The sequence below is a fragment of the Cynoglossus semilaevis genome, chromosome 1 (genome assembly GCF_000523025.1).
Source record: "Cynoglossus semilaevis isolate Cse_v1.0 chromosome 1, Cse_v1.0, whole genome shotgun sequence".
Taxonomy (NCBI): domain Eukaryota; kingdom Metazoa; phylum Chordata; class Actinopteri; order Pleuronectiformes; family Cynoglossidae; genus Cynoglossus; species Cynoglossus semilaevis.
Window position 1 is genome coordinate 15,777,797 of NC_024307.1, and position 13,750 is coordinate 15,791,546.

The window sequence follows — 13,750 nt, forward strand, 5'->3', positions numbered from 1 at the left end:
CACCTTCCACCTTTTAAAATATGAAACGTTACAGGTTATATAAAATGGTATATTTGCCTTTTTCAAATTAAAAAGGATTCAGGAATAAATGAGGCAACCATGATTGACTAATAGTTACATACAAAACCTAATTTGTCTACTGAATTGTCAGCATTTTAAACGTTCATAAAACAACCCAATATTTGTTTTTTTGTGTTGCTAAATTATCCCACGAGGTGGTGCTGTTGTCTCAAACAAAACTATAAAAAAGACAGGTACGGTTGGGTGTTGGGTTGGGTATTGGTCAGCAGACTTTACTGTCAAAATGTAGGATGAGATCTGGACTACAAATCGTAGGGGAATGACGTCACCAATCATGTGGGTGACATTTCTCCATAAAAAAAAGTCCCCAATAACCAAACACGGTGCTCGTGGACCATTGTATAGTTTCTATTGCAATTATATATATATATAAATCTAGTTCAAATTTGGTCTTTATGTTTGTCTTAATGTTTGTATTTTGCTGAACTAAAAACAGGATCATACTGCATCAGGCAGATGGAGCAGCAGCTGATCGGACCTTCACACAAAGCTGTGTGTAATCATTGTGCACGGGCAGCTTTATGTCCATGTTCATGCATGAGTTCACCACCTGCCTGCAGATCCACTCGCCCTCAGAACAACGTCCTTAGAAGACAACACAGACATCACACACTGACCTCTGCAGAGTTTGCATGGAATTACTGAGGTAAATATAAAAATGAATAAAGATGGATATGTTTGTAAAATGGATTTTAAACTGAAATTACACTACCAATAGCTAACGAAAACTAATGGTAATATATAAACTGTGTTTTAAGCACTGGAAAATGCTGGTTTTAACAGTCTATAACAAAAGTTAGAAAGAAGAAAGTTGTTACTGTCTGTTTAAATACATCTGGGGTCAAACCCATGGCCCGTGGGCCAAACGCAGCCCACCAAGTCATTTTGTGTGGCCTGTGGGAGCCTCTGTAATTATACAGAGCAATGAACAATATTTGTATCTTGAATAAATAATAATCAATTGCAGATACATTTATTAATAGGTTATGGATAAGTTACATGTATACAGTCTTCCATTTACAACCAGCCCTTCCAGGGGAACTGTATTGCTGATCCACTCCAGTCAGGAGTCAAAGTTGTTTCAATCCCTCACTCCCACATTTGGAGAGAAGGTTGACCAAAGGCTCTTAATTATATAACTGTTGTAAATGTGATTCTCCGCATGTGACCTACAGGTGGTGGACTGGTGACCTGTCTGGAGTGTATCCTAATGGTCCATTATCAGAATAAAGGATGAATGATGCTGTGTATGTAAAGACATGGAATACCTGCGCAACATGAGACTTGGTTACATCACAAACACACAGGGGGACGAAGAGGTGTGACCAGGAGTGATGTCACTTCCTGAACTATCTACAAAAACCTGCAATCATCCAAAAAACCCTCTTCCTTTTCCTCTTTTTCTTACCAGCTGTTCTGTCATCTTTTCTTAGCCGACACAGAAATAGTAGCAGCCGGGTTGAAGCTGCGACCTGAACAGCTGCTCCCACAGTCTGAGATGGAGGCTGAGATATGGCGAGTGGGGGGAGGAGAGAGGAGGAGGAGGTGAGGACTGGAAACACTTTAGGTTTTTGTGTGATGCTTTTTCACCGTGGGGACAGGGGGGCACAGTGATACATTCCCATAGAGCCGCTGTACAAAAACCTCCTCCCATTCACAACCATTATACTGACGGCTGTATGTGCAGCTGAGCCGATCTGACTGAGCAGAAAACCTCCATAATCTGAGGAAGGCTTGGATTACACAGTACTCTGGGATTACAGCTATATCCACATCCAGGAAACATTTTTAATATAATCTTTTAGCAACATTTTTACGTCATGTTCTCCTCCACTTGACACAGATTGGATATTACAAAGCCAATCCGGCAGGATTTAAGCTTCACCTGTGGATTATTTATCTGTTTCTAAACTGCGTTTTTGCGGAAATGTTTCAGACTTTTTGTGGTAGAGGACAATCAGTGTGACACTGGATATGAACCCATCTTTGGCCCTGGAACCAAACTGACAGTGTTGGGTAAGTCTGAGCCTCCACCACTCCAGTCCACAGAGATAAAAACTTAGGAAAGAAAAACACTGCTGGGATTCTGTGGAGAAAAACTAAAATGTGAAATAGTGAGCTGGGCTGAAAACACTGTGACATACACTGAGCCGGCTTACTTTGGCCAAGGAACCAAACTGACCGTTTTGGGTAAATATATGCATTTACTTTTGTTTGTTTGTGAATATTATATCATCTGTTAACACCTTTAAAGTTAACATTACATTTAACTTATAACCTAGCAGTCATTATTCTGATACGAAAAGCACATTTAGTTTCATGTTTGTTTTTAGCAAACTACTCTTAAGAAGAAGAAACAATCTCACACTGATGGTTAACAAAATATAGATATAGATGTCGTGGTGTAAATACAACAACATTTAATCAAACTCAAAATGGTAAATATTGAGCCGTGTAGAAATCACTGTGAACTATGGCGACCCTGCATACTTTGGCCAAGGAACCAAACTGACAGTTCTGGGTAAATATTCCAAATTTCTTACTCTTATGTAACTAAGTAGAATGGATTCACTGACAGTCAAAGACTGGATTGCGACCCAAGGATGGGGTCACTGGAGGTATTGTTTGGGTCAGGAAATAAGGTGGTAGGATTGTGTCTGAAATTCAAATCCCTGCTCGAGTGTAGCGCCAGGTGAGGATTTAAATGAAATTAGTAGCAGAAATCTGTCAGAAATGGTTCTGGTTCAGACAGATTCGTAGGTTCACTGCTCTATGTGTTTTCACTGTGACAATGCCAACGAAGCCTACTTTGGAAAAGGAACCAAACTGACAGTTTTAGGTGAGTCCATGCTTTTGCTACTTGAATGCAAAATTCAATATAAACGTAAAAATATTCCAGCGTAATATGAGAAATCCGAGGCAAAAAAGTGTGTGTGTGTGGATGGAAAACAGGAAAAGTGAATTACTGAACTGAGTAGAAATCACTGTGATCACTTACCTGCTTATTTTGGACAAGGAACCAAGCTGACAGTTTTGGGTAAATATTTCTATTTCGTTGCTCTTTTTACAACAATTAATAAGAAAAAATCTGGTCAGAGTTTGTTTAATAGATTAGTTCAGTGAAATATAAAAAAAACTTTGGTAAAGTGGCAACTCTGACAGTTTTTAATGTTGATCAAAAAATTTAGTTGAAAAAATGAAAAATTGTACTGAGTAGAAATCACTGTGAATGATGGACGGCCGGTTTACTTTGGACAAGGAACCAAACTGACGGTTTTAGGTAAATATTTCCACTTTGTTTCTCTTTAAACCTCAAGTATTGACACAGAATCCGGTTAAAATTCCTTAAAATGTGTATGCAGTAAACTTAAAACTTCTAAATTCCAAAAATATTTAGTGTAGTGCTAAAACTTCACATTTGCCTACTCTTGAACAGGGACAGATCGAACAGTTCTGACTCTTAATTCCTCCAAGATCATCCTTGCTAAAAAATATTAATTGCTAATGTAAATGTAAAGGAACCAATGTGTGAAATTCTGCACCGAGGAGAAAACACTGTGGCCAATAACTACCCAGCTTACTTCGGAGCAGGAACCAAACTGACTGTTTTAGGTAAATATTTCCAAATATTTATCTTTAATGTCGCATGAATTCAGAACATTTTCAAGTTAGGGAATCAGTAGAAAATCTTCTAAAGGCTTAATAACTGTGGAAACATTGGACAATGTACAGTTACCTGTGAGTCTGAGCGAAATTGTTTTTAATTTTGCGGAAGTTTGAATTTGGTTAAAATAGAAGAAACACTCTTGAAGTGTAAAAGAAACGGTGAAAAAGTCAATTACTGAGCTGAGAGGGAAACACTGTGAGTGGTTCTTACCCTGCTTACTTTGGACCAGGAACAAAACTGACTGTTTTAGGTAAGTACTAACATTTATTACTGTTAATCCATAAATGGAACCCTGCTTTAGATGGTCAGTATTGACTAAAAAAACTTAAAAAAAAGAATAATTTCAGACATTAGTTTGGTTTTCCCAGTGGTGATTCTCATATATTGAACTCTGTCCCGAAAAAAGACTGCAACTGAAGCAGTAAAAATAGTGAAATAATAAGTCGGGCAGAAATCACTGTGTCCAAGATCGAGCCAGCTTACTTTGGACAAGGAACCAAACTGGCAGTTTTAGGTAAATATAATTATTTTATTCATAACATTATATTTCTTATGATTTAGGATTTTTTTTTAAAAATGTCCCCATTAAAAACTCAAAGATACAGTTGAGACCTGAGGGTTTGATGCTCAGTGTCTTCATGCTGTGTTAACACTGACATTGCTTACTTTGGAGTTGGAACCAAATTGACTGTTTTGGGTAAGTAAAAGTGATGAAAAAGACAGAAAAGTGTAATGGATTTGTTTACTTAAATTGTTATTTAGAGAGCAAAAATGTACCCAGGTCTGTGTAGTTGAACTCGGCTCAGTACTTTTTGACAGTAGGACTCAACACTGTGTCAATAATGAAGCTTATTTCGGTGCAGGAACAAAACTGACTGTTCTTGGTGAGTAAAACATCCCATTTCACTTTCACAAATTTAACTGAAAAATATGGGTCTAAAGTTGTTTAAAAACATGTTTAAGTGTGTCAAAAGTGCATTAAATGTAGCTTAAGTGTCAGGTTAGAAGAAAAGAGTTGTTTAATTGAATACATGTAACTCACTGAAATGAGTTACGAAGCTAAGAAAACACAGCAGCTCAGGCTGTTTTCAGCACTGCTTGGTTTCACTGTGAACTCTGGTGTCGATGCCTACTTTGGTGGAGGAACCAAACTAACTGTTTTAGGTAAGACACTGTCTTTATTTTTTATAAAAAAGTAACATATAAATTATGAATGCCTTCAATAGTAGAACTTGATGTTAAATTCACCAGGGATAAACTTGAACTTAAAAAAAAAATAGACACAATTCACTTGTTGTCTACAACTGTACTACTGCATCCAAGATATATATTTTATATTTATGTCTTATATCAATTTAAGTTATATATTCTAGTGCAGAGAGATGTGTTACAGCAGACATAATCCAAAAAAGACGACTTAAAGACAAAGACCTGTACCAGAAAGTATATACTGTATTATTAAAAAGTAACAGTATAACCAGTATAATGATACCAGCAGTAATATAGGTCAGATATACCTTAAGGTAAGGCTACCTTAAAATGCCTAATCTCTGGTCTATCACTAAACGAAATAGTTCATGTTTTTCGATTCAACATTAAAAGTTGTTTTGAACAATAATATCCAAATTTCATTCAAGACAAAAAGATTAAGACGAAGATAAAGGTGATAGTAATAAAAAAGTAGACAATGACAAAGACGGCGGAAACAACCTAGTTAAAGGGATCATTTAAAATAACTCAAAGAATAAATTGAATTAAAATTTGAAAAACCAGAAAAACAGCACAAGATAATCCAGGGATTAGCTCGCTAATTCAGAGATGAAATGTAGCATGAAGATAATCACAACGTAACTCAGAAAAGGCTAAAAAAGAACGTCACTAAGAAAGAGGAAAGAATGCTACGACTTGGGCGTAAAATAGCTAAAACACAGCTGGAAAAACAGACAATAACAATTCAAACATGCAGCTCAAGCTATGCTAAGAAACAGCGAGGAATAAGCAGAAGCAATGCTAAGAAGACATAAATGTGAATGTTATGAAAGACCTTAGTGAAGAGTTAGCTCAAAGGTAAGCCAAGAAAGGCAGCTAAGATTAGGCCACGTGGAAAGCTTAAACTAGGTCAGTATAATAGCTGAAGCTGCTCCATGTATATAGCTTAAGCTAAGCCAATAAGGTAGCTAAAACTAAAAAAAAGAAGATAAAGTAAGCCAGTGAGATAGCTACAATTAAGAACATATGGTAACTAGAAGGTATGCCAAAAAGACAGTTAAAACAGTGCTATATGGGTAGCTAAAACATCAAGATGGTAGCTAAAATGGTTAGGCCATGAGGGGGGCTTAAGGTAAGTGGATAAAGCAGTCTGGTGTTAGCTAAGAAGACAGAATAAACTTTACTAAAATGATATCTTAAAGAATTGGTCAATAAATAGCCAAACCTAATCTATTAGAATACCCAGGCTATATAGTCAAGATAACTAATAGCATTAGCTAAAAAATACCTATAAATGTGCAATTAGGTTGGACTTGTTAGATACTGTTGAAGAGCAACCACTCAGCTAAGAAGATCACTAAGACTGATCAGAACCCAAACAAAGCAGCTTGTGTAAACTCAGCTGAGCTAGAGCAGCTAAAGATTATTTAAACTCAAGTCAAACTTCAGTCTTAGCTGCAGGACGTAGCCTAGATGGGCCCCAGTAAAAACAGTTAAAGTTCAAGGAAGTTGTTTTAGCAACGAGCACCTGCACTGTGACTGTTTCCTCTGAGGCTTACTTTGGTGCAGGAACAAAGTTGACTGTTTTAGGTAAGAAAACATTTTCTACACGTCTTATTTTGTATGAAGTTTAACAGAAACAGACTGGCGAGAGGTGAATCAGAATTTCTAGCTTGTTGAAAGTTGTGAGTAGATTGAAAAGAGTCAAGAGAAAAGCAGCAGAGTAGCAGGTTTTTGTCAGAGCTGTGAGGCTCTGTGTGGGTACGGAGAAGCTTATTTTGGAGCTGGAACCAAACTCACTGTTTTAGGTAAGAAATCCTACAAATATATATATATATATTCACTAATACAGTGTTTGAATTGATATCATACAAAATACTGGAGCCAGAATTTAAGACAGACATCTTCAACTCAACTTTAGACCCGAGAAAATTCACGTTGTTAATTTAGAATGTAATCAGAAAGAGTTTGAAAACAATCGCCTGTGTTTCTGAGATGAAACATCCGGAAATAAATCATTTGGCTTAATGCCCAGAATATTACAGTATCACAGTAAGAGTGAGTACTTATCAGCCCTGCTGTGAAATACTGTGTTTCCAGTCAGAGGCTTACTTTGGAGCTGGAACCAAACTCACTGTTTTAGGTAAGAATATGTCAAATACTTCACAAATACGTACAATCAACAGTAAATATATACATTAAAAAATTAAAGAAGTCATAAAACTGCAAACATTTGGTTTAAGTGCAAGGTTGGTGTAGGTTCGCTGTATCTGTACTTTTCAAACAATAAACACGAGTTAAGAACTCTCCATAATAATTAGTTGGACTAAGTTAGTGCAAGTGAGCTGTAGAGTTTTTTCTTTCTTTTTTTTTTTTTTTTTTGGTTAAATCTTTGGACAGAGAGTTCCGTGCTGAGTAGCTGAGCACTTTTACCTACAGCTCTGTGTCAGTGTGAGCAACTACTTTCCAGCTATCTTTGGAGCTGGAACCAAACTGACTGTCTTAGGTAAGAGCTTTTCAGTTCTAACACAGTTCTAACATTCACAGTTGGCGATGGTTTCTGACCGTTGTTTAATTACATTTTCAAATCTGTTGTTAAACCTAAAAAGATTATATTCTTGTGTCGTGTGTTGCCATGCAGAGTTGCAGTGAAAACAGCAAACAAAGAGAGCGACATCTGAGACAAATCGATCAAGACTTAAACAGCACACGGACAGATTCATGCGTTATTTTACACAACGAAAGGACAGATTAAAATATGTGGACAAGAGAAAAATTAATGCAGATTTAAAATAAAAGAAACAGAAACACATTTTTACAACATCAGTTATAACGTTAGTGTTGGTTAAGGTTATGGTGGAAACTGTTTTATTATCAGTTGGTTTTTTTTGTTTCGTAAGTTGACGTAAGTTGCACGTGAAATATTTGCAGTGGTAACAGTCATAACAGGGACCTTGTTATTGCCCGAAAAATATAGAGAGTCAAAAGTGTAGCCTTCAGGTGTTTCCATATTCTTGACAGGAAGTTAAAATATTTAACCGTTGTATATTTAAAAGGTTAGATTTGGTTAATGTTAAAATGTGTACAGACACTGTACTTTAATGCTGATCCTCTATTGTAGTGGTTGCCAAAGTGGAGGGCGAGGCCCCTAAGGGGACCCAGGGCAAATTAAGTTAATTTTAGTTTAGTTTCTCTATTTGTGCCACATTTGTGTCGTCAATTAATGACAATAACGTCATCCACGTCTCTACTGACACTTTGGAACTGTTATAAAGGCACAGGCTTAAAGGCACAGGCTTCTCAGAAAACCGCAAAAAAAAAAACAAAAAAAAAAAAAAACAAAAAAAAAAAAAAACAAAAAAAAAAAACCTTTGAAACATGTTTTCCCAAAGAAAAGGTTCATTTGCTCTTATAGCCAGTTGTTAAACCAGGGTTTGTACAGTTCTTTAAAAACTCCTGAGCTCAATTTGGGACAAAGTGGTTAAAAAAAATCATTAATCTGCTGTTTCTGACTGAACAGTTAACTTCACAACATCTGGATCCTGTATACGTATTTTATATGTATTTACAAATGTGTTTTACAGATACAGATATATATACATATTTAAGTGTGTGTGTGTGTGTGTGTGTGTGTTACTGTGAGCTGAAAAACGAATTTTAAATACTTGATGTTCTATGATTAACAATTAAATAACAAGATCCAATAAGAATGAAGATACAGACAAAAGAGCCTTTAAACACTGTGATGGTAATGTGGTAATATTTGGTGAAAATACTATGAAAGAATTAATGAAGAATGTTGCGTTAGAATACTTTTCATTTCAAATATTCATTTTGGTTGTGTTGTTGATATTCTAACACAACCACACAGACTTTAAAATCATTGACCAACAGGCTGGAACTTTCGTCTTCAGATCGCCAACGAGTTAGCCCGCTTACTGACAGAGTAGCCGCAGCAAAGACAGATTTTACTGACTCAAATATACTGAGGAAACTGTAAGACTGAGGGCTGTGGGTTTGATTCCCAACTAATAGTGGTGGATGCAAGTACAAAACAACAGGTAAAGCTCCATCCACCTGAATTTAATGTAAAATCCTGGACCAAAGGAAACCTGGTCTGGATGATTCTAGAAGCAGTAGAAGAGTTAGCAGGTCATTCTGAGACCAGCACTCATTTTCTCCAGCTTTAACTTATTCCTTCAATCCTTTCTCCACCAGAACATGACGTCAAAGAACCCAAAGTCGAAATACTTGGTCCATCTCCAAAAGAGTGTCGCAATGAGAAGGACCATGAGAAGAAGAAGACCTTACTGTGTGTGGTCTCAGAGTTCTATCCAGACCACATCAGTGTGTTCTGGCAGGTGAACGAGAACAATGTCACCAGTGGTGTAGCGACGGACGAGATTGCCCAAAGAGATGGCAAGTTCTACACTATGTCCAGCAGACTGAGAGTCTCTGCTGAAGACTGGTTCAACCCTGAGAACGAATTCAAATGTATCGTCATATTCTTTGATGGAGAAAACTATCAACGTAATGAAAGCACAATCAATGGCGAACAAAGTAGGTAGAAAACCTAAACTCTGTCCATGTAAGAACCATCTGTCCATTCTGATCTAACCCATTTCTCTGTCTCCACCAGGTACAGTTGAGTTGAACTATAGGGACAAATACTTGAAGGCCACACAGAAGGTCAAACTCTCCTACACGGTCTTCATCATCAAGAGCAGCATCTACGGAGCCTTCGTGGCCTTCCTGGTGTGGAAACTTCAGGTTGGTCAAAGACGACACACTTCCAAACAACTGCACATGAGGAAACACCAAGTTTACATCTGAAATGCACCGTAAAAAATATTCAATTTTGTCTGTTTCAGAGATCAACTGGAAAATAGAACCGAAGGATGATGAGTTTCGACGGTCGGACTTTGGATGTGTAAATAAGAGTTGGGTTGAGGTGTTTAGTTCACTGACAGTTGTGTGTTTGTAGTTGATTATTAGCTGTACAAGTTGATCACAACTCAAATATATCAGAATACATATAGAGAACTCACCACTGAACAGACAGTGGTCAACGATCAAAGTTGTGGTCCAGTCCGAGTCTGAGTCACAAAATGAAAATTTAAAATCAAGAGTCAAGTTTGATAACTAGGTTCAGTTCTGGGCCGCAGATCAAGGATTCATTTTAAAGTCACTGAAGGAGCATTTAGGTGGAGTTAGACCCTAGTCTAGGTCCTGGTCCTGGTCATCACATAATACATGTTCTAATGATTCAGACACCAAGTCTAGTTTCTATATCTTCGAGACATTAAAGGACTCTTGGTCCCAGTGCAAGTCATTAAAGACAGGTTTGACTTTAGTCTTCCTCAAGTCCTACTGGTTTCATGTCAGACGTCTGAAATATACAAATGAAATACAAGACGAGTACAAGTCCAGATGATCTATGGTTTTACATCACTCCATACAGATGACTATCAACATTGTTTCAACTGCAGTGGTCGACATCAGAACAGATTAGTGAGAAGTGGTAAAACAAACACATCACCAAAAAAACACCTGTTTTCTGAAAATACATAATTAAATACAAAGACTGATTTCTGTGAAAAAGTCCAGTTTCTGTAAGTTAAACATATTACTGTCTTTGTTATAACTGCTTTTTAGACGTGTCTTTGTTTTTCATGTCAAACGTGTGTCTTTTTAATGAAGCCTTTCCTACGTAAACAATAAAGAAAGAAATAAACTCCATTGTCAACATGGTTCAATCTTTCCAACCGACATCTGAATCTAAAACTATTTCTGATCAACACACGTATTTGTGACACATTTAGTGAATCGATCATTTTTTTCATACTGCATAACATTTAGGGCCGATCATACCAAAAGTTGTTGCTTAATAACAGCTGATGTGTTAGCCTTTGGCTAACTTTTAATAAGCCTTTGGTTAATCTTATGAGTTAACTTTACTTCCTACATTTTATTTTTGTTACTGCAGTTAAAGTGTGTCTAGTTAACACATTTTTGGGAAATCAAATCAAATGAATTTTTAGTTAATGCTGACTTAGTATTGAGCCGTCTTTGCTATTCTTGTTCAATCATATTATTGTTATGTGTCAGTTATATGTATATATACATAAATATATATTACAAGAATTTACAGTATGATAGAAAATTAAATAAGACAGCGAGAATCTAGTCCCATATTTGTTTTTGAATTTAAAATGACTTTTCTATCCAAATGACTTGTTTCAGACACATGATGAAAAGAATTCAATGAATGGAACAAAATCTTGTCAAGATACATATGGCAAGGTAAAAGAGCTCAGACCTGGTTTGAAACCCTACAGTTGTCAAAAAGAAATGGTGGTTAGGGCCACCTTTACCTCAGAGAGGACTACTGGGCAGCACAATTAAGGACCATCGTATGCTGGTGGAACGGAAAATCATTGAAGAGAGCCCGACCTCCACTCCCATAAAGGGGCTGATAGTCAACAGTAGCCTGGAGAGCTGTAACCCAGGGTTAAACATACTGTAGATGCATCGTCTCAGGTCTTTAAAAAGGGCTGGTGAGCATTAAAGCAAATTCAAACAAAATGAGGACTGGAGGGAGGATGAGGATCTGATGGAGGAAGAGTGGACACACCTGTTCATGGTCACTGGTGTTTCATTTCTAACAGAAAAGGACATTCATGCTAATGCTCTATGGCTAATGATTGTACTGGATCCCCAAGCTACAAGTGTTGCTGAATGGCAATAAAATGAGTAAATAAAAAAAAGTTCTATATTTTTGTTATGATTTGAAGTTTGGCCATAGGTTCCTTGACATTTTTCCATGTCGATAATTCCATCATTTGGATTAGTCACAAATAAAAACACATCCAGTGCCCTGCTGTTATTTGTCGTTCTGTTACGGAAATAAGAAAAAAACAGAAATAAGGATATTGTCAAAATTAGGAATGTCATGTACAGATATACTGTACGATATTAACGTGTCACAGATTCTCACATTGAGGCCAAATCTAGATATACTATTTAGGACATTTCCTGCTCATGTCTGACCTCGTGTGAAGTGTATTGTCCTTAAATGGAGTTCAGTCATTTTTTTTCCCCTCAGTGTTTTCCACAGCTACTACTGATCTGTTAGAGTGAAGTATTTTTAGCAGCTCACCCACTTTTTCTGAGAATCGGCTGCAGCTTCACCTACATCAAACACCTCTGCTTAGAAAAACCTCACAGGACGACGATAAGAAACTTTCCAGATACACAACTGGCATGGAACCGTACTAATGTCACCCCTGTCTGATGATGAGAAGCTGAAAAGACCTGCAGTTTGACATGTAGACAGTGTGTTGAGGAGAGGACACTCAGCTGCTTTTGACGTCTTCACCAAAAATACACATCTCACCATAAATGCCTTCTTTTCTGGATGCAACAAATGTATGACGGGGGTTGAGTGTGAATAATGGTCATTAGCTAGTTTTTAACCTATTTTGGCGAACTTTTAGCTACTTTCTTTAGTTTGGTTTTGATATATTTCTGGGTTTTTGAACTAGTTTTGGCCACTGAACTAAATTCTCTTTCCTATAATCTAACAAAAGAAACCTAATCTAATGTAATTACCCAACAGAACTGCTGATCATTACATGATTTTCACAGACTGACTACATATTGGCCAGATAAATATTCAGAATATTTAACTTTGTGCCTTTCATCAATCATCACAAAATCCTCAACTTACAACAAAAGAGATGAAAACAGACAGAGCGACCACCGGATGTTTGCTCAGTGACACAAACATGAAGTGATTGTTTGTCTTCAGTTGACACAGATAGTCATAGTTTTTCCAGCTGTTTGTTCAGAGCATCATAGCGTGTGTGTGTGTGTGTGTGTGTGTGTCTCGCTGCAGAGCTGCAGGTGCGTCCTGAGAGCTGCAGGCTGTGGTGAGGTTCGTCACCTCTGTCATTTGTCGGAGCACAGAAACAAGAACATGAGGTCTCTGTGTGACCACATCCTCTCCCACACTGACACCGTCTGCTCTTCTGCACGGTTTCAAGATCCATTTACCAGCAACAGCTCCAACCCCGTTTGGTCTCTGACAGAGCTGGAGGTTTTCATTTCCTGTTGATGTCGACAGAATCGTTACGTGTAATTTTCCACTCTCAGTAACAGAACTTTAACATCAGATAATTAAGTTTTGTGCTTTTGTACAAGCGAGTGTGTTTTTTTTGCGCAATCAATCAATTTACAGAAAATATTAATCATATCACAAGATAACTGTGCAATGACCACAATTGTAATGTATTATGAGTAATCAGGATTAAACCCAATCCTAATTTACCATGTTTAATCACAATCCTAATTTATCATGTTCAATGGTAATTAATCACAATCATAACCTTCCATGATTAATCATAATCAATCAGAATTTATCATCATTAATCTGAACTAAATTTGACAAAAACTTTTCTAACGGACTTTATCTCTAATTCAAATGATGGAATTATTACTATAGAAAATGTCAAAGAAATGTGTGTAAAAGTAAAGGTAAATCTCAAATCCAACCAAAAACACACAATAACCATGTAACTGTTTTCATAGTTGCTGAACTTTAGTCAATACTGTGCATCATAACGACGGCTTGAAGAGTGTGTTGAGAGTTTTTTCAAAACTTGTGTGAAACCGTTGTCCTCAACAATAATAATCAGTCTCTCACACACCGTTGTGTCCTCATGTTCTTCCTGTGTCGTATTAGAGCGAGTATAAGAGGATGAACTCAATCTTCACACACTCATTCATTTCGCA

At 37.0% G+C, this 13,750-nt stretch overlaps 1 gene segment (V, D, J or C); it reads left to right on the plus strand.

Moving 5' to 3' along the window:
* Positions 1-2,693: 2,693 nt before the first annotated feature.
* LOC103381726 (T-cell receptor beta-1 chain C region-like) lies at positions 2,694-10,696 on the plus strand. The segment is given in 4 exon segments: positions 2,694-2,920; positions 9,176-9,517; positions 9,597-9,727; positions 9,829-10,696. Coding segments are annotated over 4 exon segments (558 nt in total).
* The last annotated feature ends 3,054 nt before the right edge of the window (positions 10,697-13,750 follow it).